Source organism: Lactuca saligna, chromosome 7 (genome assembly GCF_052625555.1).
Source record: "Lactuca saligna cultivar CGN05327 chromosome 7, ASM5262555v1, whole genome shotgun sequence".
Taxonomy (NCBI): domain Eukaryota; kingdom Viridiplantae; phylum Streptophyta; class Magnoliopsida; order Asterales; family Asteraceae; genus Lactuca; species Lactuca saligna.
Window position 1 is genome coordinate 183,669,541 of NC_136423.1, and position 16,816 is coordinate 183,686,356.

At 37.1% G+C, this 16,816-nt stretch overlaps 3 protein-coding genes across 4 annotated transcripts; 1 reads left to right on the top strand and 2 right to left on the bottom strand.

Annotated features, from left to right (window-relative positions):
* The first annotated feature begins 787 nt into the window (after nucleotides 1-787).
* LOC145004256 (transcription initiation factor TFIID subunit 6-like) lies at nucleotides 788-4,422 on the top strand. Of its 2 annotated transcripts, none has more exons than XM_078963147.1 (7): nucleotides 788-919; nucleotides 1,290-1,376; nucleotides 2,580-2,678; nucleotides 2,765-2,873; nucleotides 2,984-3,246; nucleotides 3,324-3,894; nucleotides 3,985-4,422. In XM_078963147.1, exons 2-7 carry the CDS (start codon nucleotides 1,305-1,307, stop codon nucleotides 4,356-4,358), a joined length of 1,488 nt encoding a protein of 495 aa, XP_078819273.1. In that variant the 5' UTR covers nucleotides 788-919; nucleotides 1,290-1,304; the 3' UTR covers nucleotides 4,359-4,422. The 2 variants fall into 2 exon arrangements, with proteins under 2 accessions (XP_078819273.1, XP_078819272.1); XM_078963146.1 differs by having other exon boundaries at nucleotides 789-1,157.
* Nucleotides 4,423-4,443: 21 nt separating this feature from the next.
* On the bottom strand, nucleotides 4,444-6,517 carry FTSZ1-1 (homolog of bacterial cytokinesis Z-ring protein FTSZ 1-1). The gene is made up of 6 exons (XM_078963148.1): nucleotides 6,172-6,517; nucleotides 5,772-5,871; nucleotides 5,458-5,687; nucleotides 5,211-5,378; nucleotides 4,906-5,139; nucleotides 4,444-4,821 (listed from the first exon to the last, which is right to left on the bottom strand). Exons 1-6 carry the CDS (start codon nucleotides 6,421-6,423, stop codon nucleotides 4,564-4,566), a joined length of 1,242 nt encoding a protein of 413 aa, XP_078819274.1. The 5' UTR covers nucleotides 6,424-6,517; the 3' UTR covers nucleotides 4,444-4,563.
* A 5,539-nt stretch (nucleotides 6,518-12,056) lies between these two features.
* LOC145004259 (fimbrin-1-like) lies at nucleotides 12,057-16,009 on the bottom strand. Its single transcript, XM_078963149.1, has 14 exons — nucleotides 15,767-16,009; nucleotides 15,480-15,663; nucleotides 15,165-15,335; nucleotides 14,839-15,077; nucleotides 14,600-14,771; nucleotides 14,459-14,497; nucleotides 14,308-14,376; nucleotides 14,065-14,181; nucleotides 13,774-13,998; nucleotides 13,343-13,697; nucleotides 13,083-13,246; nucleotides 12,910-13,006; nucleotides 12,741-12,832; nucleotides 12,057-12,634 (listed from the first exon to the last, which is right to left on the bottom strand). Exons 2-14 carry the CDS (start codon nucleotides 15,564-15,566, stop codon nucleotides 12,338-12,340), a joined length of 2,124 nt encoding a protein of 707 aa, XP_078819275.1. The 5' UTR covers nucleotides 15,567-15,663; nucleotides 15,767-16,009; the 3' UTR covers nucleotides 12,057-12,337.
* Nucleotides 16,010-16,816: the final 807 nt, after the last annotated feature.

Genomic DNA, 16,816 nt, shown 5'->3' on the forward strand with positions numbered 1-16,816 from the left:
CGGTTTGAACCAAAATGAAACCAATCTGGTTCCTGGTCAAATTGATTTCTTAATCCGTTTGACTAAGGCCCCGTTTGATATGCGTCTGACCGAGTCAAGTCAGACGTTTTTGGCTGACTCGGTCAGCAAAATGTGTTTGATTATCCAACTTTGGCCATCTGACTCGGTAAGAAGTGTCTGACTGAGAAAGGAGTTGGGAGGAGGCTGACTGAGAAAGAAAGTAAGACTTTACAATAATACCTTTAGCCTTGGATAAAAACAAGTGAAACAGGAGGTTACAAGAATTGAACTCGGGTCCCCCTTATAAATATAATGATGTTTACCAGCAAGCTAAAGGGTTTTTTGTGTTTTAATCTCTAAAATAATATATTTAATGTCTATTATGCTGGAAGTTTTTGTATACATTATTATTATTATTATTATTATTATTATTATTATTATTATTATTATAAAGAGCATCAGGGTAAAATGGTCATTTTGCATCAGTCAGTACATTCACTCAGATGTACAATCAAACAACATAGTTTCTTACTCACTCAGAACTTATTACTCAGACAGACCTTTCTCAATCAGCACTTTCTCAATCAGCAACTATCAAACGACACCTAAAACTGGATCGGTTCATTACCGAATTGGTTTTAAAACCGGTCCGGCTTCCCAGAAAAATCCGACTTTTGCACCTGGTAGCATAAATTATCCGAATACGGTGTGCAAAAAAAAAAAAAATCCGACTTGGGCCTTGATAGCGCTGGAGGCCCATTAGATTTACCAAAAAAATGGTTTGCACTTGCATTCTCCCACCCACTTGTGCGGACGGTTCCCCAAATCGAAATCGCAAACGCAGAGTCGGCTCTTTCAAATTCCCTCTTTATCGTCGAAGTTCTTGCACCGAAATTGGAAAAATGAGGGAATTTAATGAGTAAGTTGCTGTGAATGAGCTCTTTTTTTGTAAATTATTTATAGGCTAGGTGATTGTAGTTAATTGAAGGGAAAAAGAAAAAAAAAAAAAAAAAAAAAAAAAAAACAAGAAGATGAGCGTCGTAGATAAAGAAAGCATCGAAGTGATCGCGCAAAGCATCGGCGTTGGAAATTTGTCGCCGGATGTCTTGCCTTCTCTAGCCGCCGACATCGAATACCGTGTTCGCGAGATTATGCAGGTTGATTATGCGAATGCCGTCAATTTTGTTTGTAAAATTTTCATGCTTTAAGTTTCAGTGCGTATATAGTGTAGTGAACCGTTGATGGTCAGTACTGATTTCACATGCATATTCGAATTTATTCAATTGTAGGAGGCTATAAAATGTATGCGGCATGCAAAGCGAACTGCTATGACTTCAGATGATGTGGATACCGCCCTTGATCTAAGAAAAATGGAGGTATTTTATGGTCTCAGCTGATTGATGAATGAATGGTTTTGCAGCTGTATTTTATTCTTCCAATCTTGTATGATATGATCATGTTTGATGATGGGGTGACATTTTAGGTTATTAGTACCGAATGGGATTTAGGCAATGCTCAAATATTATGGGTCATGTGATGTGGGCTAGTTTGATCCATAACTGCATCTTGTGGTTTTGGTTTTGTAAGTACAGGTTAGGTTTAGGTCCAGAGAGGCCCTAAAATATATTGTTGACTTACTCCCTTTTAACTTTTAAGGAATGTGATATAGCCGTTCAGGATTCCATGGATTGCTTATAAGTTAATAAATTAAAGTTTGTGTAGCTCTAGCATGCCATTCGTGAAAACTATAAAAAATGTTGGTGATTTTAGACTTTCAGTTTGAGTAACTGGAGTGGAATTTACATAAGTGAAGTGCCAAGGGGGATTTAATTTTAGGCTATGAGCTAATAGAAGTTAGGTGTATCTGTGTATAAGACTAGATTGATCCCAATTCCCAAACACAACAAATGATGCAGATTTAGACTGCAAAATGTAGTGTGGAAAACCTTTAAAGTTTAGGCCAATTTTAGGGTATCAGTTTGGAACTAAACATCTAAAAACCGACCAACTCAGTTTATGACTTAGAATTGACCATAGGCTGACTTGGGGCTCAGTCAACTTCAAGCTTCAAGCTGTGTGGGATTCTTATCCACTCCACTTGTGGGTAATTCTGGTATAAATATACCATAACATGAATCTTGTCTTGTTCTTCAAGTTGTAATCTTTTGGATTATCCCATAACTGATTTTGTCATACTCATATCCAGGCATTGGGTCGAAATACAGTTTAAGGAAACTAGGAAAGTGAAAATACATCATCCTAAAGATTATCTATCACCACACACCCTATCTGATTCTGATTGTAACAAAAACTAGGTTTTTATTGCATTTCTTGGTACTTATTTTCTCTAAGAAGTAAGAACACTTATTAATCTCCGTGCCTAGAATTATATTCCGACTTGTATATGGTGTGGGGAATTGCGTTTACTGCATAGAATTTTTTTATTATTTACTATGGTTTCCACATTTTTTTTGTGTTCTTGTTCAAGTTTATGGGCAAGTGACGTATATTCGACTTCAAATTCATATTATTAATGATCTGAATATGATAATGATGTGTGTCTCACTCTCTCATCTCAGCCAATATATGTTGCATCTGGAAATTCTTTGCGATTCAAAAGAGCTGCCAGACATAAAGATTTATTTTACCTTGATGACAAGGATGTAGAATTTAGAGAGGTAAACGACATGTCACTCTTAGAACAGTATAGTATAGTCGACTTTTGACTTTTGACTAAAAATATTAATATTAATATTTCATTCAGGTGATTGAAGCCCCCCTCCCAAAAGCACCTTTAGATACTGCAGTTGTGAACCACTGGTTGGCTATCGAAGGCGTACAACCTGCTATTCCCGAGAATCCTCCACTAGAAGGTAAATAACTAACATTTATTATTATTATTATTATTATTATTATTATTATTATTATTATTCACCACTAAAATGATCTGTAAATCAGTTTTGACTTTTGACTTTGACTGCAGCTCTTTTGACTCCAGTTGATAATAAGAACAAAGAAGATGGGATTGGGATTGGGATTGGAGACAATAATAATAATAATAATAATAATAAAAGTCTTGTGAAACATGTGCTATCAATAGAGCTTCAGCTTTACTTTGAAAAGATCACAGACCTGACTGTAACCCGGTCAAACTCAGTCATCTTTAAGAAAGCACTGTTGAGTTTGGGGAGGGATGCAGGACTCCATCCATTGGTTCCTTATTTCATATATTTTGTTGCTGAAGAGGTAGTCCGCCATTTTCACTTAAGTTAAGTTAAGTCAAGTCAAGTTAAGCTAATGGTGTTGGGTTGGTGATGTATCAGGTGACTCGTAATTTGAACAACTTGGAGCTTCTTTTTGCTTTGATGAGGCTTGTGCGGAGTCTTGTACAGAATCCACACCTGCACATGGAACCGTATCTGATCCAGCTCATGCCATCTGTGATGACGTGTCTTGTTGCAAAAAGCCTAGGAGGAAATAATAATAATAATAATAATAATAATAACCACTGGGAACTCAGAAACTTTACAGCCAACCTGGTGGCTTCAATATGCAGAAGGTTTGGGCATGGGTATCATAATCTTCAGCTACGTGTCACCAGGACACTTGTTGATGCTTTCATGGACCCTGCAAAAGCATTCACCCAACATTATGGTGCTATCAAAGGGATTACTGCCCTTGGCTCAAGCGTCGTGCGTCTGCTTTTGCTACCAAATCTTGATTTGTATTTACAGTTTATACAACCAGAAATCCACCTTCACAACAAGAATGCCAATGAGGTCCATGGGGCCTTAATGTGTGCCGCTGGTTTATGTGTTTACAATCAGCTTAAGATGATTCCCAATCTGCTTTCTCCACCAACACATGCCAATGGAAAACTCCTCAATCCAACAAGTACACTCATTAATTAATTACTCTTTGTTGTATCATATGCCTTGAACAATTTTTGTTTGAAAACTTTTTTCTTGTTTCGTCATGTGAAAGATAAACGCAAGGCCGGAATGCTGGAACAGGCTGTTAAAAAGGCGGCGGCAACAGGTGAGAGTTTGGTGAAGGTGGAGATGCAAGGGGGTGGAAGTGGATTTTCGATAACTCGAGGGGGGTCTTCTGATGCTAATATACCAACAAGGTTTATGGGTAATGAGAATATCCCGGGGAGCAGTGCTAGTGCTAGTGCTAGTGCTAGTATGAGGAGGGATAGGTTTGGTGCTAATATACAAACATCATCACTGGCTGTGTCACGTGCGTGGAAGAAGGAAGTAAATGCTGGACATTTGCTTCCAAAACTATTTCATCTTTTTGGTGAAAGCATGCTTCCCTTTGTACCTTCCCCAGAATTGTGTAATATATTCATATGATTGTAGATATACCCAAACTCATTATTACGCTATTAAACAATTTAATTGTCATTATTATTTTTCATTACCCAACCAAATCAACCTGTTTTCATTTGAAGTGAGCTTTTCATTCACGTAAAAAGTACTACTTACTACACATCCTCAACATAAAAAAAGAAAAATAACAATCGCATCAACAACATTTGAAACATAAGAAAGTGAAAACTCAAAAGAAGATTTTCCTTGGGCGAGATGGGGTAGGATTTTGTGTGGTGAAGGAGGATTTAGGAGAGAGGGAAGGTTGTGTGGATTCTTGATTTCTATCAACAAGTTTTGCTCCTCTGGGATCAGCCAGGAGTGATTTCTGAAACGACTGTGCAAATCCAGTGGCAACAATCGTGACATGAATCTCCCCATTATATCTCTCATCCACAACAGCCCCAAATATAATATTGGCTGAAGGATCTGCTAGACTTGTTACAACCTGGACACAAAACCAAGCCACATTCATTCAATTAACTACTGTACTTAATACTTACTATATGTATATACAAAAAGTATTTATTACCTGAGACACCCTATTGACTTCCTGAAGAGTTATGTCCTTCCCTCCAGTGATATTGTAAACCACTCCTGTGGCAGATTGGATTGAAGATCCGATGAGAGGAGCAAGTGTTGCTTGTTCAGCTGCTTCTTCAGCTCGGTTTTTACTAGAGGAAACTCCCACACCAAGCATTGCAGTTCCAGAGTCTTTCATCACTGCTTTCACATCTGCAAAGTCGACATTCACCAGCCCAGGTATCTGTGCACAAAACATCATCATCATATCACATGCTACTCCTCAAAACATAATAATACAAGTTAGTCACTCACCGTGATTATATCTGAAATGCCCTGAACGCCTTGGCGGAGTACATCATCAGCAAGAAGAAAAGCATCCTGAAGGGGTGTCTGCTCATCAGCAATATCCAGCAAACGGTCATTTGGGATGACTATAAGTGTGTCCACATTCTTTTGCAGCTTCTCAATAGCTTCCAATGCCTGATAGATAGAATAAGATGTGTATATGATAACACATTCATGATTCATTAATCATTATAATGGGTTTTGTATCACCTGCCTGGACTGATCTTTTGCGTCCTTCAAAGCTGAAGGGGTAGGTTACAACACCAACGGTAAGATATCCTGCTTCTTTTGCTATCTGGGCCACAACTGGAGCAGCTCCAGATCCTGTCCCACCTCCCATTCCTGCTGTTATGAACACAAGGTCTGATCCCTTGAGAGCATTTCCAATTGCTTCCTTTGATTCCTCTGCAGCCTGTTCCCCCAACATCGGATTCCCACCCGTACCTGAACCCATCAACAACATCAACAACATGGATATCATCATATAAACACAAATAAACCTTATCCTCCAACTGGAATGAAGCAGACCAAGTCCACGAGTCAAAAGCTCTCCGATTTGTATTGGGTTCTCTGCAACAGACTGGAAAAGCGCTTGAGAATCCGTGTTTATGGCGTAAAAATCAACACCCTGTATAGTTCATCAAATCAAATCTCGTTAAGGAAATCATCCTCACATATGTAAATGTAAATATCCAGGATTATGCACAAACATGTACAATCTGCAACATGGAAGTTCCTTCCGAGTGAAAAACGATAACTGTTTTTTCTTTAATGAACGAAAGACAAATCTCTTGAATGATGAAATTAAATGTAATTTAAATCTGTACATAACACATTTTTGAACAATGGATATTATAATATTTCTCTTTTCAATTCGAAAGACACATAAGATGAATCTGAGAGAAGAATTATCGGTTTCGAGAGACACCTGCAATCCGCTACCAATCATGCGGTTAACGGCATTGTTGCCGCCGCCGCCGACACCGACAACCTTAATCTTTGCAGACTCCATTGAGGCAAAAGAACAGCATACGGCGGAACGCCGACGTACACGAGCCCTAGGTGAGTCACATGCTTTCAGGAAGAAGGGAGAAAGCGGACATCCGGTGGAGATTGAGGCGGAAGACGAAGGTAACTGGGTTACGTTGGTGGCGAACTGAAGAAGCGTTCGTGTGGCCATGGATGTTTCTAAAGGACGGTGAAGGTAGTAAAGTTAGAAATATGGCTGCCTCTACCTCTACACTACTTAGGAAAGATGAAGACAACGGTGGGTCGGGTGTTTTAGGGCTTTAAGCATTTTCCTCTTTTGTTCTTTTGTTTTAAAGTAGCCAAAATTCATCCCCAAGATATTTTTGAAGTTTGTATTCAAATAATAACAATTATAAAACTTATTTACCGAATAAAAAAAAAAAGCACATCTACTGAACGAGTTCGATTTCGATACTGAAATCATAATGTAACATTCATTTTCCAGGTATCTGTGAACATTTATTTTTTAATCAAGTTTAAGATAGGGTTTTCAGCGTACCACAACATCGCAGCAGGTGCAATAGTATGTCGCGACACGACCACGTCACTTAAGTAGTGGCATCGTCAGGTATGGATCACAGCGCGATGTCGGTTAGATTCAAAACTCTATGTCTTGAGCCTTGGGCCCTATTTAAGGTGTTCACTTGTAGGGTTCGTCATTTTCTCAAGCCACCATCTTCAAAGAGCAAAACCCTAGCCCCCTTGAGTGTTTTTGGTGTGTGTGTGTGTGTGTTTGGAGCTTTTGGTGGAGTTTCTTGAGTAAGAAGTGCGTGGAAGAGAGTAAAGTGAAGATCTAGAAGTTGTGCAACCTTCTCCTCAACTCTAGACCTTTGTAAGTATAAAAAGTCCTTGCTTTCTTGATTTCCATGTATAGATTTAGGTTTAGATGGTGTTTTGGTTGTCTTTGGTCCTTTTAGCTTATGGTTTCTTGGAGTTTGGAAACTCCAGGTGATTGATGTTGTCTTAGACTCACTTCTGGACCATCTTCTTGCTTGAAAGTCGAGTTCTTGTCCCCTTTCCTAGCCATTCATAGACTTTTGGTCATTTTAGGTCATTTTAAGAGTTAGGGCTTATGGTCTTTCTTGTTTGAACCAATGAAAGAGATAAAGTAGGAAACTTTATCCATGCAATTTATTAGACAAATCAGATCTGAAAAATTGAAATTTAACATCTGAGATGTATTTTTTTTTTTTTTTGTAACATAAAGATAGTCTGAAACATGTCTGAAATAATCCATATGTTTGATAACTTCTACAAATAGTTCAAAAGCTAAAATTATATTTTTATTGTCATTTTTAATAATATCCTTTATATTTAATATATAATTTATTTTTAAATAAAAAGGAAAATAAAAGCATGACTGCTAATGTTTTAATGTTAATGTAACTAATTTATATTGAGTTTCTAACAAAAAAAATGAACATAAAAGCATGATTGCTAATGTTTTAATGTTAATGTAACTAATTTATATTGAATTTCTAATAATGTCATGAGAATGTCTTAATAGTTTAACATGAAATGGCTTAATGATTTGTAGTGGTAAGATATGATGCACAAAAACTCCTCTTAGATCCATGTTCCCGTTTCGGAAACTCCATGGAAACGGAAACGCCCCATAAACGCCATGGAAACGTTTCATTGAAGTATCGGGTAACAAGGAAACGTATCGGAAAAGTTTCCTTGAAGTTTCAGTGAAGTTTCCTAACCGTTTCTATTTTATTTTAGGGTTTATATGAGCTTTTTAAGTTTAAATCCAAAAAGGCTGATGGGATATTGTTTTTGAGGCTATACAATACATCATTATAACCAGAGAGCCTTTGGTCACTTTGACCCAGTCACCTTCACCAGCATACCTCATCCCATTCTTAGCCAATATGCCAAGAGAAATTAGATTCTTCCGAAGTTCTGGAACGTACCAACATTTTAGCTTCCTGACCATGCCATCATGCATCTAGATCTGCACCGTGCCACTACCTTTGATATTGCTCACTCAATCATCACCCATCTTAACTGTGCCATCCCACTCTTTGAAGGAGTCGAACCAGTCACGATTATACGTCATGTGATAGGATGCTCCAGAATCCAAGACCCAAGCATCAACATAACTTGATGTACACACAATCAGTACATCACCATCGTCCCCTTCATCAGAACTTTCCTAAACCACAACAACAATGTTATTGCTGCGTGATTCACTCTTGGACTTCCCATTCCTCAGCTGTGGATAATTTCGCTTGAAGTTCCCATTCTCCTTACAATTAAAACATCTCATGTTTGATGAACCTTTATACTTTGATTTTGAATGTGATCTACCTCTGTTTCCCTCGTTCCTCTCTTCTGTCCTCCATCTCCTTGCAAACAAACCGAAACTGGACACCTCCTCTCCACCTGAAACTTTTCTTTTCAGTTCCTTGGACATCAGAGAGTCCTTCACATCATTCACAATGATTGTTTTCCTACCATAAAGCATGGTATCAACGAAATTCTCATACGAGTTAGGAAGTGAACATAAGAGAACGAGCGCCTGATCTTCATCTTCAATCTTCACATCAACACCTTGTAGTTCCAAGATAATGCGATTGAAGTTATCCAAATGATCTTTCACTTGGGTACTTTCAGATATTCTGAGAGTGTAGAACCTTTGCTTCTGATACAACCTATTCGTCAGTGAGTTGTTCTGGTACTTGTCACAAAGTTTATCCCAGATCCCAGAAGCAGTTATTTGATCTACAACCTATCTCAATACTTCATCTGTCAAGTTCAATAGAATGACACTATGTGCCTTCGTTAAAATATCCACAATCGCCATGTCCTTTGGCAGTTTTGCCTCTCCTTCCAGTACCGTCGCACATCATTGTTGAACCACAAGAGCCATCATCTTCACCTTCCACAAAGTGAAGTCATTTGAGCCATTGAAATTCTCCAAATCAAACTTGTGAGCAGACATCTTCAATCACAAGAATACAAATCGTAGCTCTGATACAACTTGTTAGGAAGTAAAACAGATAAATAGCAAAACCAAAAGCACACGAGACACAATATATATGTGGTTCGGTCAAGGTGACATACGTCCACGGGTAGGAGGTGAGTATTCTTTATTCTCTCAACACAGAGGTTACAAGTGCAATTACACAGAGATTCGCCTATCACTCTATAATTCAAGATACAAAAAAATGACCTAGCATGCATCCCTATTTATACTTGAGGAATCAGACCTAAAACCCTAATGACCAAACCCATTGGCCCATAGGACCATGAAGGGTGTCAACCAATGACAATCCGCCATGTAGCATCTTATGGAACATTCTTGAGCATTATCATCTTTTAGGCATACTTGGATCAACATGGCATAACAAAGGAATCAATATAGCACATCATATACCACGATGGTCCATGATGGCACAATAGCTTCTTCATGGCGCAACAACAATCCTAGTTGGTGCAGCAGGGATCTAAATGGCGCAAGAGCATCAAGTATGGCGCACAACATCAATCTTGGAGAAACAACATCACCATGAGCAACAGGCACATGCATGGCTCAATAAGAAAACAAGATGGATCAAGAGGAGAACAAGATGGCTCAAGAGCATCCTTCTTGACCCATCTCTTCATCATGTGGCGTAACAAGGACCCCTTGTTGCTCCATATCCCTTCCAAGTGCTCCAAACCACTTCCAAGTGCTCCAGACTCCTTCCAGGTGCTCCAAACCCCCTTGTACACAATATGTTCCTTTGGCACTTGATCAGCTCCTTTGTCTGATGATCCATTCCTCTCGCAGAAGATCTGTTCCATTATCACATGCTCCATGAACCCCAAGTGCTCTATTGAGGTCCAAATGCTCCAAATGCTTCATGAACATGATCCAAATGCACCAAATGCTCAAGTCACATTTAAAAATCTCCACCTTGACTTTAGCATCCTCTGAATTCCACCTTGAACAAGAACTTCCTCTCCTTTCCTGCCATTCATCCTCGAAGGGACCTATCTCCTACAAACATCAACCAAGTCCAAGCAAAGCTTGAACTTCTCCGTGGGCAATGACTTTGTCAACATATCTGTTGGGTTGACCTTGGTATCAATCTTCGATATTGAAAACTTGTCTCATTCCAGAATATCCCGAATGAAATTCAGCCTGATATCAATGTGCTTCATTTTCTCGTGATAGGCATGATTCTTTGCAAGACTCAAAGCACTTTGATTGTCACAATACAGGACATGTTTTTACACCTTCAGACCAAGACTCTGAATAAGCCCTTGCGTCATGGACCTATACTCGGATTCAGTTGTAGACAAAGCAACGATATCTTGTAACATTGAATTCCAACTGATGACACATCCGAATAAAGTGAATATGTAGCACGTTTGCAACCTGCGCTTCAATAAGTCTCCACAATAATCAGAGTTAACATATTCCACCAAGTCACTCTTCGTATTTGCTCCATACACCAGGTAAACATTCGTCGTTCCCTTCAAGTATCGTAAGATCCACTTTACAGCTTCCCAATGAGTCATCCATGGATTACTCATAAACCTGCTAACCACACTAACTACATGAGCCAAATCAGGTTTGGTACAAACCATAGCATACATGAGACTTCCAATAACATACACTTAAGTTTATTCTTTCTATGCACTATCCAATTGTAAGAACAAACAACTATACTATCAAATAAAACATGTTTCATTAGTTTACTACTATAAAAGACTGATACGTTTCTAAACTTCCGAATGCACCACCACATGTCAAAAATAATAGAATACAATTCATTTTTTAAGCCCATTTAAGTGAAGAATCTAACCAATTTTGAAAATCCCCAACGCTAAGCAAATGAATTAAATGTCACACCATTTATAAATGTTCTCCAAAAGCAAGACTTACTGTCTCGCAATGAATAAAAACATGATCCACCTTATGAAGTTTGCACATAGGACAAATAAAAGTGGGTAAATCAATCCCTCTAAGCAAAAGATTTTCCTTAATAAGGATTATGTCTAAACCCACACACCACATGAAAATATTTACCTTTTTTGGCAACAAAGAATTCAAATATGTAGGGTAAGTACCATTAGAAAACAAAAAAAATTCAATGTGATGACATATTTTCACTCACCGTGAATTTCATCCCGTTAGCTATATTTCAAATTCAATAGTCTGAGAAAACAAGTATCCCTCCACCAAACTTTCGAAAACCAAGAGCTTCTCTAGAATAACTGTATTTCTCGGATTCCTACAACAATTCTGCTTACAATGCTTGTTTTTCCATCTACCATGAACAACACAGTCACGAACCTGATCCAATCTATATATTCAATGTTCTAGGTCAAAGCCCAATAATAAGTTGGTTTTTTTTTTCTGAAATTTTCTCTTTTACAAATTCTCACATTATTCGTCCTTATACAAATATAGTATGCTTTCAAATTTATTGTTAGAGGATGTACCATCATTATATAAAAATGTCATTAAAAAGGTATTCATATTTTAAAAATTCAACACAAAATAAACATGTTTTAAAAAATATGAAGCCACATTTAAAACCTGAATTGTAATTATAACGCTTTAATAAACAAATGTTAAAAGACAGATGAGAAAACAAGCAAAAAAAAAGTTATAATGGGGGAGGTGGAAAAATGTCGGTCGTGTCGTGTGGGTCAAGGAGGATGTTTAATACAGTAAAATAATAAAAATGTAATCTTTAATATTCAAATAGATAGATCAACACATGTGATTGTCTCTTTATATGTGTCTCATTATATGAATATGGATCGATCTAAACAAATAAAAAATGGAACGTGAATCATAACTTATACATCAGAAAGAAGGGAATGTACAACTTATTTCAATAAAACAAAACAATATCAAAAAACTTTTATCAGAGCAAGAAAAAAAAACATCAACATATCTATCTCTCTCCATCTCCAGTATGCATTCATATGTTCTCTACCTATAGTTCCCTTTCTTTTATCCAATTTATGTATACTCTCTCTTTCTGTCTCTTGCCCCCTTTCCCTTTTTCTTTTACTTACAAATAATAATGATAATAAAAAAAAAAAAAGTATGGTATTAATCACTGTAAACCAGCATCATTGTTGTTTTCTTGAGTAGAAGAGACTGTGGTATCAGAAGCTGGATCATCAATGGATAAGTTGAAGATTTCAGCAGCAGTGGCAGTGATGGAGATGGAGTTGTCTTCATCACCATTGACAGAAGGTGCTGGTGAAGCTTCTGGAGTTGCTGAAACCGATGAAGGAGAAGGAGAAGGAGAAGGAGAAGGAGAAGGAGATGATTCTGAGTCATCTGTAGATTGCTGAAGGCTCCAATACATAATGCTTGCTGTTAACATAAGTATCATCTTCTGATTCACCTGTTAATATTATTATTATTATTATTATTATTATTATCATTTATCAGTCACTCTCCAATTCTTCTACACCCTATACAAAAACATTCTTCTATTCTATCAGTTTTACCTCCATTATATCTTCAGGCAACAAGAACAGTGAACACCCCAGCTTTCTTGCCACACTGATTATGTAAGTTGCATTCAACTTCTTCTCCTTATCTGTCAAATGTCAATTAACATCACATCATGAAATTACAGAATTACCCTTGTAATTAAAAAACCATAACCATACATACCACTTGCGCCCTTGGTCACGAGGTTCCAGTTGACCACCCTCGGCTCCACTGCACTCAGAAGCTCAAGGAAGAATATTCCATTTGAAAGGCTCTTATCCTGCATGCCACCATTGTTAATACTTAATGCTTGATATGATAGAAGATTAAAAGAAAAGAATGGAGAGTGAGTTTACCTTAAAGCTATCCATTTGAGAAAGTCTTGCGGTGCTTTTGACTTTTCTATTTGCCCATTTCAAAATATCAGAATCGGTCATCTCCTTCCCAATCCCATTAGAGTGGGATCTCAAGTTCTTCAAAAGCTGAAGCATGTTAAACCTCATCAGCTGCCACAAGAAAGTTGTGTGTGTGTACACAGATACAAAATTGATTTCAATAAAACGGAAACATAATAACCCGATATTTGTATTTATATATAAATGTGTGAATGATTTACCAAGTATGAGTTTCTTATTCCCTTGAACAAAGTCATTTCCAGCTACATTGACAAGAGAAAACTTCAACTGCTTTCCAATCCTGATAACCTGATTGCAATTCTCAACTTTCCTGAACGGCATCTTAATAGGAGGTTTAGTTGCATGTTTCCAGTTAACGGACCCCACAGAAACTTTATCTACAGCTTCCAGAAGCGTCCATCCATTTCTGACATCCTCAAACAGATTGTTGACATAAGAAGAAATCCCAAGGCTATTCAACCACAGCCTGAAACATCTTTCATCTCTTGACATTTGTTCATCATCACTCATCATCTCAGCAAATGAAATTTTCTTGTTATCACTAGACAAACCATTCTTGCAAAAAAAAAAAAACAACATTTGTTACTAACTACTTCACTGATAACATAACAATTAACAACAACATCAATGCAAGGGACTCCAACCTTTGATGGAAAATCTGTGCAACAAATGCAAGATTTAAATTGGCAGAGCCTTCAACGATATCTTTAGGAGCCAAGTATCTTTTGCAATCCATTTTTTCTGCATGCTCAAGTACCAAATTTGCCCTTTCAGCTGGATCCTTGGTATCCAATGTGGTTCGGCTGCAATGTTCTGGTGCAAGAACATTAAGCAGGTAAGCATAAGCTTCTCCATCCTACACATGAAATCACACTGCTGTTAAAAAAAATTAAAAAAATAAAAATGAAGAAGGGAGATTTACCTTGAGATCAGATGAGAAATTCGTAACGGGTTTCTTGTATCCTGCTTTCTTAAGATGGAAATTCATCCATTTTAATAGGACTTTCTCAGGTGCTAATCCCATAAGCTCCTCCACATCCTGCATACAACAATACCATATATATATATATATATATATATATATATATATATATATATATATATTATATTATATATATATAGATACAAATGCACACATAAACTGAAGAAAGATATTAACAAGTACATTGTTGTCCTCCACCAATTCTACAAGTTGAGGCGTCTTTCTAAGGTTCAGATCTGCCAGGAGTTGGATCTGGATGAGCCAAAATTACAAGCCACATCAGAAGAATGAATATTTAAAAAAAAAAATACAACCACTGGATTAACAACCCTACCTTTATAATTTGAGAAATTAGGCTAAGAACCAGATGAGGCTGCAAAAATGATTTATATACAAAAAAAATCAGGTGTTTTGAGATTTAAAAGCTTCACTTCAAACAACTATGGATATAAGTAACTCTAATATGATAGCTTACTCTTCCTTCAACCAAATCCTGGTTGCCAATATTTACTACTGTGCATCCTATAGCCTTGGCAGAGTTAAGGCAAAGAGTATGATTTTCATTTCTTTCCCATGGATTCAGTACTCTTTTGGTGTTAATTGCGCATTCATCTATCGTATTGGGCACTGCAACATTGATGAGTTTACTGCAAATACAAATATCAAATTACATATGCTCATGCTGTCATGACAAAGAGGATAAAAAAGACATACCATAAAAGAACTCCATCTCTAGCCAACTCAAACAAAGCATTGATAGCTGGATCTATGGGAAGAAACTGCTTCATAAATGGATCATCTCTAAGATAGCTATTGATATGAGCAACATAAGATTCTTTCTCTGATTCATCAATGGTGTGAAGCAAAGTTGTGGTTGTTGCTTTAAGAAACGAAGATGAGTTATTTGAATTGCCCAGTTTGGCAGCAGCATGTGAATGTAAATTCAGGTAACCCTGCAATCAATCGATTATAAAGAAATGTAACTCATAACAAAATCAATGTGATTGATTAAACAAGGGATGTAAACATCCAATATTTACCCTGAGGAAAACTTCAAAATCAATTCCATTGCTCATGTCGAAACCAGATTCTGATAATAAGTCCTCTATTTCCTTCTCCTTAAACAACTCGCTAAAAGGCTTCAATTTTGCAAGCAATAGAGGCAAGTCCGCAGCCGTAAGTTCAGCATTTTGATTCTTAAATGATACAAACTACAAAATGATTGCACAAAAACAATAAACCGATTCGAGCATCAGTACGGGATATCAAACAACTCCAATCTAATAATCAATTAAATAGACAACATATAATATAACGCACACAGCGATGAATCAAGAGGGATTATAAAGAAAAACCTTGGATTTGAGGGTACGAAGTTGAACTTTTGTGAACTGGATTTGAAGCCAATGATCAGACACAAGAACCCCATCGAATTTAGACATCTGCTTCTTCCCCAAGTTGAAATCGGTCCCTTAACTTCTTTATCGGTGGAATTAATCGGCAAAACGCGTACCGATAACGATACCAAATCCTGAAAATCTACAAAACCCATCACCACCAGTCCAAATCAAAGTAGAGTCAAGACATTGGTATTCAAGATTCAAGGATCCATGATCAATAGCAAGCAGTCAGATGTACGTACCAGCAGGCAGGAGGAATCGAGGATTGTTTTAAGAGTTTTAGTTTGGCTGAGTGTTGGATTAATTGAAGGAATTCAAGAAACAAGATTACAGATTTTGATTTTTAAGAAAGAAGTCCAGAGACTTGGGTATCTTGCTTCGGAAGAGAGCAAAGCTACAAGGGTAAGGAAAGAAGGAAAGAGCGGTGACTTTCGGCTACGAACCATGGTGCTATGAATGTGGGAGAGAGCAGGCAATATAAGAAAAACGATATCAATTTTTATTTTTATTTATATTTTTGTGATCAATAAATTCTCGTTTGATGAATTCCAGGCGAACCGTTTTCAACCAACTACCATGAATTATATATATATACTAGCCGTTATCCGCGCACAGCAGCGGAGACAAATAGCTTCTTTCAACGATTTTTTTTTAAAGAAAAATGTTATATTCCAAAAGAAAGTTCATGTCGTGAGTGAGAGGAAGGGCGGTAGTCGTGATAGTGGTTGATTGAAGGCGAAAGGAGGCAGAGCGGCTGTGGTGGCGGTGGTTATACTGTCTTGGTTACTGGTTAGGGTTCTTCGAGAGAGTGTACGTATATTTCTTACTTTGAAGGGATTACGAAGATAGATATTATGAGATTGTTTGTTACCAATGTGAGAGAAAAGATCATCTATAAATTGTTGACATTGACCGCTTCAAATGGTTGAAGTGTTGAGATTGACGGGTTCAATTTGCAAATGAATTCTTCTATTAATTTGATACAAGATTTTTAAGGGATAAAAGATATGGTTAAAGTTTTAATATTATTATATTATAAATGGGTTGTACTTCAAGCTTAATAGTTTGGACGTCTTAAAAAAATAATATTATTATATTCAATCTATTTATAGAAATACTTAGATTTCTTTTATAAGTAGTATATATATATATATATATATATATATATATATATATATATATATATATATATATATATATATATTGGATGTGGTTGGGGAACAATGTCTGGTTTGCAGTCGGCTCCATACCAGCTGTTCTCAGCCAATCCGCTTCCATGTTCTACGACTGGT

Coding starts and splice junctions, on each gene's coding strand:
- LOC145004259 (XM_078963149.1), bottom strand. CDS start 15,566: ATGTCTAAATTCGATGGGGTTCTTGTGTCTGATCATTGGCTTCAAATC. Junction 15,336..15,479: donor TTCGTACCCTCAAATCCAAG/GTTTTTCTTTAT, acceptor ATCATTTTGTAG/TTTGTATCATTTAAGAATCA. Junction 15,078..15,164: donor ATTTTGAAGTTTTCCTCAGG/GTAAATATTGGA, acceptor GATTGATTGCAG/GGTTACCTGAATTTACATTC.
- FTSZ1-1 (XM_078963148.1), bottom strand. CDS start 6,423: ATGGCCACACGAACGCTTCTTCAGTTCGCCACCAACGTAACCCAGTTA. Junction 5,379..5,457: donor GACGCAAAAGATCAGTCCAG/GCAGGTGATACA, acceptor TCTATCTATCAG/GCATTGGAAGCTATTGAGAA. Junction 4,822..4,905: donor AAGTCAATAGGGTGTCTCAG/GTAATAAATACT, acceptor TTTTGTGTCCAG/GTTGTAACAAGTCTAGCAGA.
- LOC145004256 (XM_078963146.1), top strand. CDS start 1,032: ATGAGCGTCGTAGATAAAGAAAGCATCGAAGTGATCGCGCAAAGCATC. Junction 2,679..2,764: donor AGGATGTAGAATTTAGAGAG/GTAAACGACATG, acceptor TATTTCATTCAG/GTGATTGAAGCCCCCCTCCC. Junction 3,247..3,323: donor TATATTTTGTTGCTGAAGAG/GTAGTCCGCCAT, acceptor GTGATGTATCAG/GTGACTCGTAATTTGAACAA.